Source organism: Hirundo rustica, chromosome 1, assembly GCF_015227805.2.
Source record: "Hirundo rustica isolate bHirRus1 chromosome 1, bHirRus1.pri.v3, whole genome shotgun sequence".
Taxonomy (NCBI): Eukaryota; Metazoa; Chordata; class Aves; order Passeriformes; family Hirundinidae; genus Hirundo; species Hirundo rustica.
The window spans coordinates 22,850,558-22,869,457 of record NC_053450.1 but is presented as its reverse complement, the minus strand read 5'-3'; the positions used below and the strand labels follow the sequence as shown (position 1 = coordinate 22,869,457).

The 18,900-nt window shown below is 37.5% G+C and overlaps 1 protein-coding gene across 6 annotated transcripts in view; it reads left to right on the top strand.

Moving 5' to 3' along the window:
• CPQ (carboxypeptidase Q) overlaps positions 1–18,900 on the top strand; it is a 145,417-nt gene that overhangs the window by 50,958 nt on the left and 75,559 nt on the right. For all 6 annotated transcript variants that reach the window (XM_040078152.2, XM_040078134.2, XM_040078180.2 and 3 more), the window contains one exon: positions 3,322–3,529. In XM_040078152.2, the coding sequence (XP_039934086.1) occupies positions 3,322–3,529 (208 nt within the window). The remainder of the gene's footprint in view (positions 1–3,321; positions 3,530–18,900) is intronic.

The following is an 18,900-nucleotide window of genomic DNA, read 5'->3' as shown; positions in this document are numbered from 1 at the left end:
TGCAGGAACAAAGTAATGGAGCATGCAAGGTCAGCTATCACAGTTAGAAGAGTTAGAACTTACCTGACACCAGCAGCACATCTTTTCATCCACATGTTTTAGTTTCTCCACATTTGATTGTTTTACTCAAGAGAAACTAACTAGCTGCTTTTTGAGGTTTTTATCCTCCCTTTACACTTTTGTGTAAGATACAAGCCACATCCGTTTCTTACTATTCATTTGATATGTACTTTTAACAGACAAAATGTGGGGGGTGTTTTGAGCCTTTTCTCTGCTTTTATTCATACAGTGGCACTTCTCTTAAATACTTTCCAAGATGTGAAATCTAGGGGTTTATCAAAAGCAAAACTCAACCACTTTATTTATCTAAATTTTGTCAGTTGTTGAACAAGGATATCAGGACCAAATGAACCAAATGAGTTTGTAGTAACATTAATATGTTTTCAGTTAGTAGTTTAAACATGGATGTGAGATCATTCAGTAGATCTAAAATCAAAACAGGTGCTTTGGTTAATAAAAAATAATGGAAGAACTACTTACTATCTTTTCTGGAAACCAAACTATGGTATTTGACTGGGGTATCATATATTAATTAGCCTAATTACCCTTAAAGTTTTGTGGAATTAGTTCAGGGTTTGTTGGATAACAGCATTTTTCAGAGAACTGTGTTTGAAGAAGATGCTAACATCACTCCCAGGTGGGAGTTAGTGGGAAATGCCAGAGTTGCACCTTACTTGCCGGTAGGTACCAGTGTTGTAAAGCTGAATGCTCATTCAGAGTCAGGGTTCTTTGTGATCTCTATAGCTGGTTTTATGTGATGCCTTCCTTTCATCTCCTTTTCAAGGTGCAAGAAATGGTAAATGCAAGAGATTTTTTTTTTTTTTTAAATAAGATCCTTCTTCTTTTGAAATAATAGTCCCAAAATCATGTTTGTTCGGACTCAATTAAAAAAACAAAACAACTTTCTTGTCTTCCCCCTGCTTCCCCATAGGAAAAAAAAAAAAATCTTTCCCCGATATTCCCAAACTATATCCTGTTTGCCTTGTTTTGCGCCAAACTTAGGAATGCTGCTGTCCATCTGTTACAGAGTCTGCTAGTAATTTCTATTTTGTCAGTTCTTGCTCAGGTCTTGCCATATGGTCAGTAGCCTTTCCAGTTCTTGATTATCTCTGCATAAAAGGTACTTAATTTGCTTTACTTAGTATTTTTTGTTGTTGTTGTTTGTTTTGTTTTGTTTTTAATGTACTCTTTGGCACTTTATTACGCAATTTATTATGTAGATGATATACTTAATACATGGCATGTTTCACATCATCCCAGGATGCTTAGGGTATGCCACGGATGTTTTCTATGTGAGTTCAACTTGTAGCATTAGGAATCTGCAGTACTGTGGTATTGCTTTGTGTCTTTGTACTGGTCATGCTTAGGGTCCATTTCCCTTTTGTAGAAATTGGGCAGTCATCCATTCCTGTCAGGTCCTGGTATCATCTGAGCTGTTCCTAGCTTTGCCTTCCCATGCCAATATGGTTTAATTTGGGTAGTTGGGTTTACCTTTGTAATCTTGGCAGAGTTGTAGTTTGAGCATACAAATGGCACTTCTGGGTAACTTCAAGGTTTATTTTTTGGTCTAGCTGGGTAAATCTTGTACCTTCGAATGTTCATTCACTTGAGGTGTGTAAGCATGTGTGGATCATAGCGAGTTGTCAGAAACCTTATCCACAGTTGTGGTGGAACATCAGGATGGAGCATCTGCAAGAACTGTGCTTGCTGCTTAAACTGGAGAAACAAATACAGTTTTAGGGGTTTCTTTCATTGAGCATCTGAGAAATAACCAGAACCTTGAAATCAGTGATAAAACTTGAATTACTGCAATTCAGCATACACACTGAGTTAGTACTAAGACATAAAGTTGCCAGAAGATACAGGCAAAAACATTAATTTAAAATTACCAGAAACAAACAGTTTCTGCTCAGATATTGAATGTAGGGTTTGGGGTATTTTAACATTAGTACATGAAATTGTCTTTTTTTTTTTTTTTTTTTTTCCCCAGTCTGTTTATTTTACATTGTTTGGAAAATCTCTTGGTTAACATACTGGATTTATCCCCAAACACTCAAAGAAATATTAAACATAGGCAGCAAGTTATCGCAGTTTAAAAGTGGGGATGAAGGCTGCCTTTTTTTTTTTCAACAAAGAGAAGGAATGAAAAAAAATAAAAAAATAATCTGAATTTATAAGTCTACATGAGTTTATCCCACTCGGGGAGTATTACATGGCACAGGTTCTGAATTTCAGGTTGAATGTTATTTCAAAGGTGAGCCGTGGGTCACCTGACCTGCAAAGCTGATGGGAAGAGATGCTGGCCTTTGATTGAGGTTCAGCTGTAAGGAACTGGGAGCAATAATTTCCTGAACTGTTGTCACTTAATAGACAGATCTGTCTATACTCTGAAGCAGCTCCTGTAAGACCTCTGTAACTCGTTTTTAGTATTTTCATGTGAAATAAATATTTATACATATCTACTCTGCAGTTTGTTATTGATTACAATATGAGTCGTTATTGTTGAGAAGGTTTTATTCTTCTAAATAAATAGAACTGAATAATCACTCCCATTTTACTTCACCTATAATGATACAAAGAAGGTTTCTCCTTTCCTCCTTAACATATCTCCTCTAGGAATTAAATGTGGTTTTTTTTCCCCGTTTAGATGACTTAAAAATAACCCAGTTTAATTTTTGTTTGTTTGTTTAAATGTATAAAAGATGTGTCTGCTGCTCTGAGAAGGCTCACAGGTGATGATTTTCATGCATTGTGCATGGTGCTGGGCAGCTGGTTTTGGGTGGCCCAGCTGAGCAGGGGGGTTTGACCAGATATCCCCAGAGGTTCATGCAAACATCATCTGTTCTGCAATTCTGTTATTGGGAAAATGACATTAAAATTTAATAGCAAATTTTCATTTCATTACTTGTCACAGGGAAAAAGAAATGCATTTATGGCAACCCGTTCATTTAGACTTTTCATTGCTTTTCTTTCTGGTAAAGCAGTGAATAGAGTGTGATATCAAAGCATGGAAATGACCTAAATAGAGCTGACAATAAATAGATTTCTATACATATATAATAGTAACAGTCAGATATTCTGATTAGTGTAAAAACACTTGATGTATTTTGTCAAAAGGTTTATTAAAAATTGTAGCTATGAACCTTTTGAGAGTATGGTGGGGATGGTCATGAATGTATTCTTTTTAATAATTCTACAGTAATGCTAAAAAAATTACAGAGCTAAGTTGTTAACAGTGTCTTGTTGGGTTTTTTTAAACAGTCCACATACTGGAGAGCAGAGCTACCAGCCTAATGTACCCCAAATTCCCACTGCGTGCATCTCTGTGGAAGATGCTGAAATGATGTCACGAATGTCTCTCCGCGGCACTAAGATTGTTGTGCACCTGAGGATGGGAGCTAAGAATTATCCAGACTCTCTATCCTATAACACTGTGGCAGAGATAGTTGGAAGCAAGCATCCAGAGCAGGTAGGTGAAAATATACAAAAAACTCCTCATTTTTTCTTTAAAAATATGGAAGAAACAAACCAAAAACCCCCAGCCCTTTTGAAGAAATCCATAAAACAAGTAACATTTATTTGCAAGCTCTTCTATATTTTGGACATCTTAGCTTTTCAATCTTTTTTAGGCTATGTTTAGCATTTCATGGCTATGTTTAGCAGGTGTTGTATGTATGTTTGGAACAAACTGTCTGCACCACAAATTCTGTTTGAACATTACATAATACTATGTTGTTGACTTCCACTTATAAGACTTTTCTGCTTGCTTTCTCTTTTCTTCCAGCTTCCTAGCTAAAAATCATACAAACCAAACTCATAGGCCTGAAGGATTTGTGCCTGGTACAAGGTCTTCTGTGTCAGCTTACAACATGGAATTACTTTTCTGGCAGTATGTTTTATTGTGAAAATGTTGATGCAGCACTAGCAATTGCTACTAGAGTACCTACTGAGCCACAATGCTTTTTTAAACACTGTACTTTTATGGCTTCAGTGGAAGAGAAGGATTACTATATCTAACCTTTAAACCAGGCAAGAGATTTTATCTATTTAAGAGATTTTATCTATTCTGAGATGACAGTTCAGTAACTCTGGCTTGTGGTGTCGAGAGATCCTCAGTGTTAGCATGAATGTACAGTTTCAGCAGCTTGATCACTGGGCAGGGAAAGAGTAACTGCTGTGGTGGGTGATTGGTTTACATAACATCACCTGTGAGTCTAGCTTCACGAAACACATAATTACCAAGTTAAATAGTCCCGCTTTCTAATTAGGGTGCATTTAATTTAATTTTCTGTCATTTGCATTTTTAACAATGTTTCTAACCAGGCTATCTTTCCAGTAACCTAAGTAAGGTTCCAAGTAACCTAAAGCAGTAAAAGAAATGTTATTGCTGCTTTGTGAAGCATCAAGCTCTCAGGGGTGCATTCATCTTCAGAGGCAATGATGTGACATGAGCACAGATGTCCTCTGTCTTTTTGAAGCATTTCTGTACCCAATGTGCAAGTACTTTTGAAAAATTAACCCACTGATACTTCAGGTTTCTGTCCTGCTTTATTCTTTCTGTTTGGCTGGCCAGTAGGCAGTAATCAAACATTCCAGCTATAACAAATGTATGGTGAAACCTACTGCAAGCTGCAACTTTGCAATATCAAGTTTTCAGATGGTGTAGAAAGCATCTGAACAGAAAAAGGAAATGGATTTTGTCATGCTGTCAGTAAAGTTCAGTGTCTCATCTATGTCTCTGTTCTGTTTATAATTGTATAATTCCTTCTAAGTTAGGAAAGGACGGTTCACCCCAGACAAGGCTCTTCCTATGTCAGAGCAGGTGTGATCGTGCATGATCAGAACAGAGATATCCACCATCCTCATGAGAGTTAAGGTCCTTGTTTAGTGCCTGCTGAGGCCTGATTAATGTGTAGGGTCCCAAAGGAGGTGAGCGAGCCTGTGCCTATGAGGTAATGAATTCAAGATCCAGCTTTTCTTCATATAAAGAAATGGGAATAGTGGGACCAAATGTGCTATGACTTGATGTCCTGGCAACTTTTCTGAGCTTGGGATTCCATTCTCATGGTGCTTAGGACAGCAGTGAGAGCAGAAAACCTGTGGGTTGTGGGACCTAACATATTTAAGCCTGTATGACTGCTGACAGTTGAGCCAAGGAGTTCGTGAAATGACAAAGGCATGGTAGCAGAATGTGCTGAGGCCCAGCTATTATTGCAGGTTAGAGACATTTGCAGTCCATTCCTGACTTTTATCTTGGAGGAGTATTTGAGCACCCTGTTGCACCTAGGCCCATGATGTTAGCATCCTTTTGTGCTGTACTGTGTGTTGGTGAGATGTTTTACTTAAACTATGTAAGCTGACACTGGAGACTCCCTGACTGAGAAATTCACCAGTTAACTAATGTGGTTTTCATTTGAAATTCAGGCAGAGCTGGCAATAAAACTTGTTTGTCTTCTCATTTTAATACAGATGCAACATGATTGGTCTTAAAGTGCAGCAGCAACTGTTCCCATCTCTGGGGAAATGCTATAAATAGCAGCTGTTTGTTGTTAATCTGGTTTCAATGTACCTAATGTGCCAAACATGGAACCACAAAATATGTGATTAACTGAAAAGATATCAAAGTGCATAAACTTATAACTCTTCTACAATCTTGACTTTCAGTGTCCTTTTGTGCTATGCTTCTTGGTGTGCAGCGCTGCTTTACTTATCCTACAGTTAATAAGTGATGGAAAAACTGTTTCCTAAGTACCCTACAAAGTACATAAATTTGATGGCTGCTCATTATTCTGTGATCCAGGATAAATACTTTGGAGCAAAAACAGAGGATCTTGTAAGTGGCCTTTTCAGAATCCTGGAGAGCTCTTCTAGGAATTCACTCTACAAAGCTTTTTGGCCTCCTGTTTTTATAGAATACCATATCTACAATATGTACCATTTGGAAAGTGTCTCCATTTTGATCACCAAGGACGTGAAAGACCATTGAAGAATGTGCTGTAGCTTAGAGCCAAGTTTGAGCAGCACTTTGAAAGTGGCAGTCCTAGGGATGACCTGAGAAACAGAGATGCTAAGATAGTAGTGTAGATTGTGAGGTTTTTTACCAGTCTGTGATTGATGTAACAGAACCTGTTCTGCAAAGGACTTGGATGCTTATTTACTTTTTCATTATTCTTCCTTTCCCAGTTTCAAAGATCAGCCCTGTCTCAGATTTTGTGATACTGGGCAAAGATCCAGGGAACAAGAGAACATAAAAATTGTCCAGGCTTCTGAGCCTGATAGGCATTCACGCACATAACGGAAGGAATAATTTGTAGATGAAAAATCCAACCCAACCTCAAGAAAAAAAAATCAACACAAAACAACCAGACTTTTCTGAAGATGTGTAATACTCAGTGCAGTGTTGTTTTATGGCCTGGCATCAGTTCTACATATGTTAACAAAATGTCTATCCATTAGCTCTTTGATGTGGCTTCCAGATATCCCTATGCTCAAAGTAAATCATGCATACAATAGAACTTTGAGGAGGAATGTTTTAAGAGCCTGATGCCATCATGTTACAGCTCCATTATCACATTTTCTCCATGTGATTGTTTTGCTATTCATTCCAAAATGTTGAAGGGTTTCTAAATACAATTCTGTGAGCCTCTCTCCAATGACTGTAAGCTGATAACCGTTGCTGCTACAATTTAAGTGAATTTGAAAGAATTAGATTATTATGGAGATCTGGTTTTGAACGTTTTGAGAGTGCCAGCCCATGACTTCATGACAATGAACTGATGGGCAAGAGAAGAAGAAAAAGAAATGGTAAAACAGAAACAAGAGAAAGGGTGAAGAAAGAATATTGGCATTGTTAGGAAATGTTGTATTTTCTTTGAAGTATTTTTGTTGCTATTTGCTGACATAAGTAGTACCGCTGGGTGTGTTTGTTTTATTAATAACTGGCTTTCATACTGTTAATTGGAGGCTGTCTTTTATCCTGTGCCTTGTGGGAGTGGCAATATTGCTGTCATTTGTTCTAAAAGGGAGGTCTTGTCATGATGAAAACAGTCAAATTAATATGAAACTGATATGGAGGAAATTTTTTTCTTTGTAACATCGATAACTTTGTTTGTGTGTTTGTTTGTTTGTTTGTTTAAACTACCAGAAGGCCTGTCAGATTTTAAGACTAAAGTGTATGCTGGATTTTGTGGTGTAAAGCTTGGCAAATATTCTAAAACTTGAATCACCTATTTAAGAGTAAAGAGCTGACTGAAAGCATTTAATTCTGATAGGGAGAACTTGCCAGTAGTCTGTCTTCTGATTAAACGGCCATTGCACCCTAACGTAATCATGTTTTTAGAAACTTCAGTATCTGGGTATGCAATAGCTACAACTTAAATTTCATTTGTGCATATGGGGTTGATGTTGTTTAGTGGCAACAGTTGAAAAACATTGTACTACTTAGAGCTGGGTGTCTGAAATATTGGCGGAACAAGTGAACATTTGTATGTGGAAGAAAGATTCAAAACAACTTGGGTATTTTCAAAAATTATTTTCCTGATACAATTTTTCTTGAAGGAGTCAGTTCAGGTTCACCAGTGCAGTGTGACCTTTATGAAGTTCATGTATTTTCTAAATGACCAGACCATGTCTATAAGTGGGCAGGTGAGAGTGGGGGAGACGGTCAGGGTGGTAGCAGTCTTTACTGATCTTGAAGACACCTGAAGCTGATCTGTGTCCCAGTTGGTGATACCAGAGGAGGACTAAGGGATGTGCTCCACTAGGTCTGCCCAAACCTTTGAAAGGGTTCTTCCCTTGCCAGCTGAGGCACAGTTGCTGTGACTGCATATAAACCATTGTGATGTGAAGGAAAAATGTATTAGCTTTAGTGACCACCAATGCCTGCTCCACAGAGAGCAGCACTTTCTTAGAGCCTCAACTCACTGGCATAGAACTGGCAATGTCCTAGGTCACTGCAGGGTGACAGTGACAAGGGATGAGGATGTCTAGGTGGTCTTTTTCACTAGAGTCAAGTGGAGTTTGGAAGAATTGAATGATGCTGTTGCCCTGCTATATATGTTCTATTTTTTTTCTCCTGATGTATGTCTAACCAGTGAGCTTCCCGCCTTCCACCTGAGTGCAGCCATAGAAAAGACAGCTGTCTGCCCACCCCAGCCGCTTTCTTTATTTGAATCTAGACTGGTTTCTGCCCAAAGCTACTTGCTGGACCTTTGCTCTGGGCACTACTCTTCAGAGTGTTTGGTTGTGTTTTAAATCCTTTACATCCTAAACTGTAACGAACTAAATTCTGAGACTAGGAATTAAAAAGTAACATTTAAAGTGCTTGTTCTGTTGGCCAGCAAATTCATCAGAGCATGCAGTTTTGTAGTCCTTTTGATGGTGTGAGTATAAACAGATAGGCTGTAATATTCTTTCTTTCCGTCCTTTCTTTTGTCTCTACTCCCACACAGCAGTTTAAAGAATTACTGTGGGATTTTATTTCAGTAATAATTCACAAATACACATAGGATTTACAAAGGGTTGTGAAAGCTCTTTCCCTCCACATTGTAAAAGTTATCTTCTAAAATTACACTGCGTCTTTCTTGCATTCTGATATGCAAGAATATCTAAAGGTTAGTCCTGGTTTTGGCAGATGTAAAACTTGCCTGAGGCATGAAGTAAGAAACACCACAATATTGAGGAGGAAGGAGGAAAGAAACAATATTTTTCTTTTCATTATGAATAAGTAGATGCCAGAACGACTACTGCCAAGTGTCGAGGATTAGTCTTAGAACAACTGTTCTCTACAGGGATTGTCAAATACCTGTGCTTGTATGTTTGTATTTGTTTTCTGCAGACTATATGTGTAACCTTGTACAACAGGAGGACTACCAAGACCTTGTCTTTTCATGAATGCCATGCAAAAAAGTACATATATTCCATGCAGGTATAATGGAAAACTGCTTGTCCAAGAGTATCTGGGTTGCATGTAGAGGGCTGTTCAACACAGATTCAGAGATTCCCACATGCAGGACCAAGGTGAAAGATCTGACTGTGAGATTTTTACCTAATGGACAGAGCCAACATTGTTCATAGAATGAAAGGAGAAATGCTCAAGAAGTAAAATGTAAAACGGTCAGGTTGGGACTGAGGTGAAAGGGGGAAAGAACTTGGTCTGCTAATCACACTGAGATATCGACAGCAGAGTTGTTACTCTAAGAACTGCATGATTACAGCAACTGAGATGGTTATTCGATGTAGTGGAGTATGTAGCAGAGTTCATAGTTTTATTGGGCAGAGAGAGCTGGTGAAACATGGAACCAGCTCCTGAATTGTGGGGAGACTTGTAGGGGTTTTGGGCATCACATTGCTTCTTCATGAGATCTGGGAATGGAGAGGGGTGGTGTAAGCAATAAGCTGACACAGTTGGTGTGGTCTTTCATGGTTCTCAAGAAATTGGTTTACTAACAAAGTACATGCTTAAAATGTTAATATAATTTGTTTGTTTTCTTTTTAAAATACCGTTGTTGTGTAGTTTATACTTTGGCCACCAGGCTTCTGAGACCTTAAAGGTCTTGGACTTTGCCACTCTAGCTTTATTGTGAATGGAGTTGCAATTATGCGAACATGTTTACTATGGTTTGGCAAAGCAAAATACCCTGTAAAACACATAATACCAGTAAAATCTGTCCAAAAGTCTTGTTAATAAAATGTTAAGGATCTTGTGAGTCTGGCAGGCATAGATCTTAATTGAATCAAAGAATGTGTTTGTTCATAGAGTTTCTCAATTATTTTCAGTACTTATACCAATATGGCATGATGTAATATGTAAGTTATCTAGAATTTCATGGTGTTCAAATATAATTCTAATTCATTGCAATAGGTAAATGGAATTCTTGACAAGAATCCTGGCTGACTCTTTTCAATAGTATTTGTCACAAATGTAAACTGATTTATGTGTTTAGAACTGAGATCTTATTTTTTCTTTACTGAATTTGCAAAGGAAAAAAAAGATGTTACAGGGTCTTTAACAGAAAATGTAATTAATACCACAGGTTTTGTAGGTTTGTTTCTTTATGTGTGCTGAAAAGCATGTTCCTCATAGTCTGCATTGGCTTTTCACATTAGTTTTTATTCTGTCATTTATTCCATAGACTAGTTTATAGAATTGAACAAAAATATACTAAAATATGTATTCTTCTGATAGTTATATATTTCCCTGACATCTGAATTCTTTCCTAGTGTTTGGATTTACAACCAACATTGTGAAATATTAATCTCAAAAACAGTTTACTGCTCTGGTATAAATTATTAATAATAATAAAAAAAAAAACCCTGTGTTCCAATTCATATAATGAGACATTATCATGTGGAGGGTGAATGGAATAATATCATGATGTAAGATGAAATAGTCTGAAAACTATATTGTGTCAGAAATCGCACCACATGAGTGGGCTTTTTTCCCCTAGAGTGCATATAAGGAAATAGAGGTAGCATTCTCTGTCTATTTTAGATATTTTAATGTGGGGAATGATATTAATACTGTTTCACGACTTCTGTAATTCTGGGCTTTGGTTTTTTTAGTCACGTACCTGGCCTTATGATCATTGTGCTTAGATTTTACTTTCAGTGATGTCAGCTGGACAAAGATTTTTCTTATCCTCTTCATCTGCCAAGTTTAATATGCTGCTTGTGTGAGAAGGTGCTTCATGAAATAATAATCTTTCACTGTAAAGGAATTTGTTGCTGTAAGATGTGTGTATATACATACCTAAGAGAGTTTTAGGACACTGCCTTTTGTGGCATGCTGCTCGGCAGAGTAGAGCATATTCTACCATTCCAAATGGGAAATCTCAGTCATCCAGCTTCTTGCCAAGAGAAAATTACTCTGAAATGTGATGTCGTCCATCCTCCTCTTTCACTTTTCGAATAATCAGGAAGAGGACCTAAGGTCACATTATTCTTTGTGAATGAAAGGAAAAACCGTATCCTTAACTGTTGTCAAGTATGTTCCCCTCTGTCTTACCATCTGTGAACCTGAAGTCTTGGATTTATATTCTCCACTTCTGCCTGAAGTCCACTGACTCTACTTGATATGTTAAAGTGCTCCAGGGATCTGTTCATTTTGCTGGAATTAATGTTCTGATGATACTTTATTTGACCGTCTCTTAACACGTTCTGCAAGTTGTTCTGCAGGTCCTTCTGGAAGACTGCAACTGTGCATATAAATAGGCTATAGTTAATAACCCTATTTATAGCAAGCCCAAGTCTGATGTTCTTTTCTCGCTCATTAGACCTTCCAGCCTTCAAATAAATTCAAAAAAATAATTGGATTGCACCCTTATCCACTAAGTACGGTACATTTACTTTTTCATTGATTAATTTGGCAGTTTAAGTTAAAATTGCCTAGACTAATTTAAATTATTAGTTTCAGGAAAGAGATACAACTAAGTATAAAGAAATATAAATAAGATGTCTTTGATAGATTAGTTAAATTTCAACAAAATTAGTAAGGATAATATTCTAGATTGTATGAAAATACATAAACTTTATATTCGTTTGTCTGTGGACTTTGTTATGCTCACCATGTCCTGCTGGAGTTCAGCATAACAGCCCTTGCTGCTCCTTCAAAATATCCAGCAAGCCTTTCAGAATGCTTGAGAATGCTTTCAGAATGCTCCAAGTCAGCAATGGTTAGGACTCAAATTACTTCAATTTTCTTTAATCTCTAACAGAGTTTTCAGTGAATTAAGAACAACTTGAGCTAAGTTCACAGTCACAATTCATTGTGACCTTCTGAATCTGGTGGTGACTGGACCATGGTGAGGGAATGTGATTACAGGTGTTGCCAGGGTCAGAAACATGAAAGTACTAAGTACTCTGAAGAAGAAAACAGCAATTCAGAATAGTCCTGGCAAATTCATAGGAACCACTCATTCTCATCAGGATGAAATGGGATCTGTTTTTCTTTAAGAAGCAGAAATGTAATGTACAATGTGCCCCTGGCAAGGTGCCTCATACAAGATCCTTGCCACTATTCACTAAAAGCAATTCTAAAGTACTTACAACTTAGCTGGCGTAGTACAAATTGTATGGTGAGATTATATCCAGCTTTTCCTTGGAAGGTCTGCCCTGCCTGTAAGAAAGCACATTTTAGACACATTGACAACTTGGAGAATTGAAGAGTCACACTTGAAGAATGCATTTGTACAGAGACAAGTGGAGGCATCTAGACAATCTTTCATGAGTTCATAAGTTCCTAAGAGAGCATCTGGTCGGGCATGCTGTAATTGCTGCTGTTTGTTTCAAAAGTCTCTGCATGAAAGAGATGGCTTTGTTTTCTAATTATCTATGTAGCCCATTTAAAAATCTTTTAGTGACTTTTCAGCATAGTATTCTGCAACACCACAAAGCACAAATCTTAGTTAAGACCCAGACAGTAATACATAGTTGGGAAAATACAGAATTTTCATGTCTGTCAAATTAAATAATTTGCTATTAAATTCAGTTTGTATTGAAAAACACAGAGAACTCTCATCTTTGGTTTCTAATAAGAAACTTTTACCTAATTGGGAAAGGCTGTGTATGTTTAAAGGTAAACCAAAAAGAAAATTCCAACCAAACCTTCCCCTGCTTGACTGAGGATCACTTAAGGGATTTAATTAAGATGATCTCTGGAAGCCACTAAAATGTTGAAGAATGAGCATCTAGCTTGCACTAATTTTAGCTGTTAAATTCTAGTGGCATAGAAACTGTATAAATTACTATAAATACAGTTTTAGTGGTTTGAAGAGATATCCTTTGTCTGTAATTGCATTTGCATTTAAATGTATATCTTTTAGGAATAGATAAAGATTTCTTCTCTCAGGGTGGTACAAAAAGACACTAGCATGGTTTCAATAACTTCATTTTGCTGCTTTGAACACTTTATAATCTATTGTTAAATCTTTGAAGTAGAGAAGTGTTTTTTTTTTTTTTTCTTTTCCTATATCTGAAACCACATATTTGATTATAATGTGAATCATAATTGCTAATACAAATTTGAAACTGGGCTGTTGGAAGAAGCAGAACCAGAGATCAAAGGATTATCTGCACTGTGCTCAATAAATACAGCATGTTGCTTTATGGATGCAACACTGACTTGGGATATGACTGTAGTGACTCAGATAATGTTGTGTCTTTTCTATCATGTAACTCAAACCATCCATCTCTTGTGGAACAAAAGGCATCCTTGTCTCTTTTTTCATTGATGAACCAACTGCAGACAGAAACTCTGTCAGATGATAGTTCACAGAAGTTATTTTTCTGAAACAATTAGCATAATTTTGTGCAATTGCTCTACAAGTGACCTATTGAATTAGTAATTAAGAAACCTCCATTTATCTAAGGTTCTCTAGACAGTCCAGTGAAGAACTGCCATTTTCTCAGAGGTCTCTTCATTTTCTCTCCAGTGTCTCAGGTTTAATTAAACTTTTGCCTCTAGAAGAAAATAAAATTATTTCTGGCACAGGTTTAACAAACATGCATGTTTAATGATTTTGTTCTGCAGTTAAAATTGGAATTGATTGAATGTCTGTATCCTTACATAAGATCAATATTATAAAAAGTGTTAAATATAAAATGTTTATCACAATCTTCTTTGACCCTTGGAAAAAGGATCTTTTCACTCATGGTTTTAATGCTTTTTGAAAAGAATAAAAAGGAAAACTGGTAGTATAAATAGCAAAATTGACTCAAATTGCAAGGAAAGGAATGAAATAATTCTACATCACTTTTTTCAACATGCATAATAAATGACACAAAATATTTAATTGGGAATAATGAAACCACGTTGTAGGTAATTGAACTATCACAAATTTACCAATTCAAAGCAAATGTGAATTCAAGATATCATGATGTGATCTCCTGCTTCAGTCTTGGACCTGGAGTTACAACCTTTACCACTGAAACAATACCCATGGAGCAGATATTGTACTGCATTGCACTGGTGGGGTGCCAGATTTCTACCTCTCTTCCCCTCACATCCTATCATCATAAACCAGCAGCCTTCCCCAAGATGTAATCCGCACCATCTGGCTTACTGCAGTGCCTTTTTGAAGTGGTGTGGATTGTCTGTCATCCTTCTCCCATTTGTTTGAAATAAAATGCAGGAATTGTTTAGCTGTCTGCTACAGCCAGATTCTCACACTGTGGCCTGCAGAGTACCAAATGATGGAAACCTTTTTGGTGGTTGACAAAATGAGTCAGCTGGTGGGCAGGCTGCAGTTTTGGGAAGAGGAAGGAAGTGTTGTGCAGGTCACCAGACTGTGACCCTTGTGGCTCTTTGGCTCAGCCATGAATGGGGTCATTTTGTGGGCCAGGAGCACGTTTGTGAATGAAGAGCTGTACTGAAATACCCATTGTGTTTCTTGCTGTTGTCCTTATTTATTTTTGTGATGCTTTAAATGTGCGCCTGCTTTGCTGTTCCACTGCTGAGTGCTTGCACATGTGGTGAACGTGTCTTCCCCAACTCCCCCAGCTGGTTTGCGTTGGGGAGTGCTGACTTTGCAAAGCCAGGTCCTGAGGAAAGGCAATTGGAGGCTGGGAGCTTTCACTGTGTGTTGCTAAAGAAATTTTTCATCTTCAGTTGTCTACTTGATGTAATCTGTGCAGGACTAGCATTATGAGTGAGGTCCGTTTATTTTGATTACAAATTTTAAGCAACTGCTCTCTGAGTTCAAGGTGACTTACAAAGGATTGCTTCTCCTATCCACTTCCAATTTATGCCTTGAAAGGAAATGGGGGAAAGAAGTATTAAGAAAAAAGTTTCTACTTTTAGGTATTTATGCATTAAAGTAACTCCGAAGAAGCTGAATGTGCCAACTGCTGTTCTGTCTGAACCTCTCATTCACAAGCAAAACCACGGAGATACTATTCAAAGGCTGCTGTAAGGTTGTCTGATGGAATTTAGCCTTCTAGAATTGGCATGGTCCGTGTCCAGGTCAGAAGATAAGACGCTTGTGTTTCAAAGTTAATAGTTAAAAAAGAGACAACATTTATGGCATCCTGAATTCTCTGTCAAAATGCTTCTAGTCCTTCCTCAAGCAGTCCCCATGAGTGGTGATGAAACTCCTGTTGTTCAGTTCTCTCTTCCTACTTTTCAGCAACCTCGGAGAATTGTGGGGTGAGCTGTTGAGAAAAACATAGACTCAGGCACCAATAACATATCAGTGAGACATGTCTGCATTTTCTTTCTTCCTCACCATGGATTTCAACTGTAATAGGACAAGATTGCATTGGTCTGGTGCTTAGATGAGATCAGTTCACAAATGAAGAACAGACAGAGGAAGGTGAACTTGACAGAGGAGAGTCCTAGTGGGGCAAAAAGACATGCTAAGAAACCCACAAACCTGACACTTCTGACTTCTAATGAAGATATGTACCATATACTGGTAAATTTTACTTAGTTGTATTTAAGGTATTGATCCTTCTTTCCTGCTTTTGAATTTTATGTGCCTAAGCTATCTAAAAACACAGAATGGAAACTTTACAGTCAGTAGGTATTGTTTTCTTGCATGATGGACCATCTTCTGACAAAGCGGTTGTAGGAGGGAGATGTTGCTTCTAAAAGTTGGTCCAAGCCTGTAAAAATAAATTGCTCAGGAAATAAGGCATTCACTGACCTTTTCTTCCAGAGAAAGGCAACCTTTGACCTCACTTTCTCTGTCATAGAGATCCAGCACCATGTTCATCTGTAAACACTGTTTCTCCAGAAAAAAAATAAACAAAATTTTTAGAAGACATTCTGATACATGGTTTTGTTTCCTTGAAATAGATTTTAGGGCAAACAGTATATGACTACTGTGTCAACCCATCACAGCTGCACTGGAGTGTAGTCTGGCATTTGCATGTCCTTGTGTAGAGAAGTGTATATCCGTTGTGGGAAACAGCCCAGAGCAACCCTCCCTGCAAGGGTTCACACACAGGACCGGTCAAGAAAGAGGAGCCCAAGTCGCCAGTCCAAGAATGCAAGTTCTGCTCTTGGATTAAGTAATTCCTTTGCCTGGGGATTCTCTTGGATTTCATAGTCCTTGCAGATGCCCAAATGTTCATGATGCTGGTAAACACTGGCTTAAGCTTAGTTTGCTCAGAGATACAGTAGGCGAGATCCATAACTAATGCTGATCTGTACATATATATATATTTTATTTTTTTTTTCTGTCTCTCTCTTTCTTTTGCTGGAAATTAAGCAGCTTTTCAAAGATTCAGCAAGTACCAAATAGCAGCAGCCTGTGTGCTAAGCTCCCATATCAGTGTACTGCTGACTGCAGTAGTTTTCTGCCGAACAGAGTCAAGATCTGATGTTCCTTCTTTAACTTTAATGCTCTACATTGTCGTGTCCATTTTTAAATTTACTGTTCAAAATCTCTGCAGTTAGATAGTCTGCCAGTGGACATGTAGGAGACAATTGCCAGAAGAAATTATTATAGTTGATGAAGTAGATTCTCCCAGGGGGAAAAAAAATCTGACTTCATATCCATTTATTAGAATTTTAACTTTCCCTTCTGCTGGCATCATCCTTGTCCCAAACAATCAGTCGTATGAGTGATTGAAGGTATTTCTTTACTTACACTCAGGAAAAGGGAAAGGAGCACTCAAAGATTTCTATTTTTACATTTATGGGAATGTGTTGGTACAATCATGAGAGGGATCTTAGATACCAAGGAAAATGTCTTCTAAATTTATTTGTATTTTTTTAAAAAGGCGCATGTGCCGAATCCTCCTTTTTGTGGCTGAAAGTTTTTTTGTACACCCTGACTTGCATACTCTGAGAAAAATCTTTGGCTGGAAATAAATGTTCTACACTGCAATATGAATATTTTTGTCCGCTAAAACCAGCTTATTTCCAAGAAGACTTGGAAAACTTTGGAAGAAATTTATGCTGTGTAAGATGCTTTGCTTCTGGGTGTGACGGTGCACAAATAATATATATCTGACATACTTGGTTATGGAGTTACATTGTTCTTGGCAATCTAATCAGGAAGATATCTAGTGAGTGTTGTCAGAGCTGGGAATGGACCAGAGCACATATTTATAAAACAATAACGTAAGAGCAACTCACTTTTCCTTGAAATTATAATCTATTTGAGTTTCTTAGTGGAGATTATTTTTTAAAACTATATACAATATCTGAAATTATATCTAAGGACTCCATTTTGATTAAGACTTATACAGCTATTTATTCAAGAAGCTGTGTGAAGGATAAAGTGCAATGACTAAATCCAGCAGCTTCACTTGCTCTTTCTTGGGGCATATTTTTGCTCCATTTGCTGTCACAGTGGTAACCAATGCAGTGTACGTTTCAGCATAATTCTGTATTAATTGAACATACTCTCAATATTTAACTGTATAGACATGTCTTTTGAAACCTGTGAAACTGTTTTCAGCTTTTTGCTCTGTCTTACAAGAATGAAAATCCTGTAACTGAAAGTTGGTACATTTGATTTATTGTCTTGTTTGAAAGTGTATGTGAAAGAGTTTCCCAGTGATGCTGCACCCCGAAACCATAACTCTTCTGAAGATAAAAGAAATTGTAATAATCCTTTCACTAGCTAATTTCTACATACTGTGAATGGATTGCTATGTATCCAAGGAAAATTGCTCAAGGATAAAGAATTTGTGACTTTTATTTAGTGCATTTTGTGCAGCAGTTCCTAGACTAGATGGAATGATTAATAAATTACTGGTTTAGTAACTTGGAGTGAATCACTTTAGCTGTATCTGAATAAGTAAAAAATCATGCAACAAGGAAAAAAAAATTTACAAAGAAATTAAATATTTTGAGCAGTGCTTTCAGTACTTGACTAGCTAATGCACCCCTTTTTAATGGAAATAATTTTACTGTGGTTTAGAAGGGGGACACTTGAGATATCATATAGAATTCAAACATTTTGGAGCACTGTATTTATTAAGATGCCGCAAGTGATCTTGCTGGAGAAATGCATCCCTTTCTTTCTTTTTCACCCTGTTGTGCTGTGACAGCAAGTCTGTTGGAGAAGCTCAGTGAAGTGGAACCTGCACCTTCTGAAGCTGAGCAATGGGGAGAATGAAGCCAAGTGGAGATATTCAAGATGCAGTTGCACCACTGTAGTTATGCCCAGTCTGGTCCAGTTTTATTTCCTAGAAGCCATGGTATTGACAGTATTTCCATGAAGCTGAGAGAACTGAGGTAGATGCTGAGGAAGCAACATGGCACTCTTGCACCTGGAACATCATTTTTAAAGCATATTTTGATCCCTATTTATTTTTCCTCCCTGAATTAAAGTGTAAAGTTTCTTTGATAAGTGTAGGTCAAAAGTTTCAAGATTCTTACTAGGTATGCCTAGGCTAGAATAGCACTTCTGCCATATTTTCCAGGCAGAACATGAGGCATTCTCTGTTTTTTTTTCCTAACGTGGTTTGTGTCCTTTGTGCTCATCAGGTTTCCTCTAGGCTTTTAGCCATCTCAGCTAAGCTCTTTTGTATGTACAGAATACTTAACATTTATATAGGCTTGTTGTTTAAAGGGGTTTTTGAGCATGTTTTTGTCAGTAGAAAGCAGACTTTATCATGAACTGTGCTTTTGGTGATATTTGGAGCGAGCAAACAGGGTTCATAGTTCACACAGTTTACTTCTGTGTTCAGCAGTTCCGGCACAGAAACCAAACAGCCGTATCTGTTTAGACTGCCTCCATTCTGCTGAGCCTTTGTAGCCCTGCCAAAGTTCTCCACATCACTGAGCCTCCCCGTGAAAACCAGAGACCACTTCACTTTGTTAGCAGGGCTGAAAGCCACTCACAGTGTGGGATCTGGGGAGCAAAATTCTTTCAAGAATGAGTTACA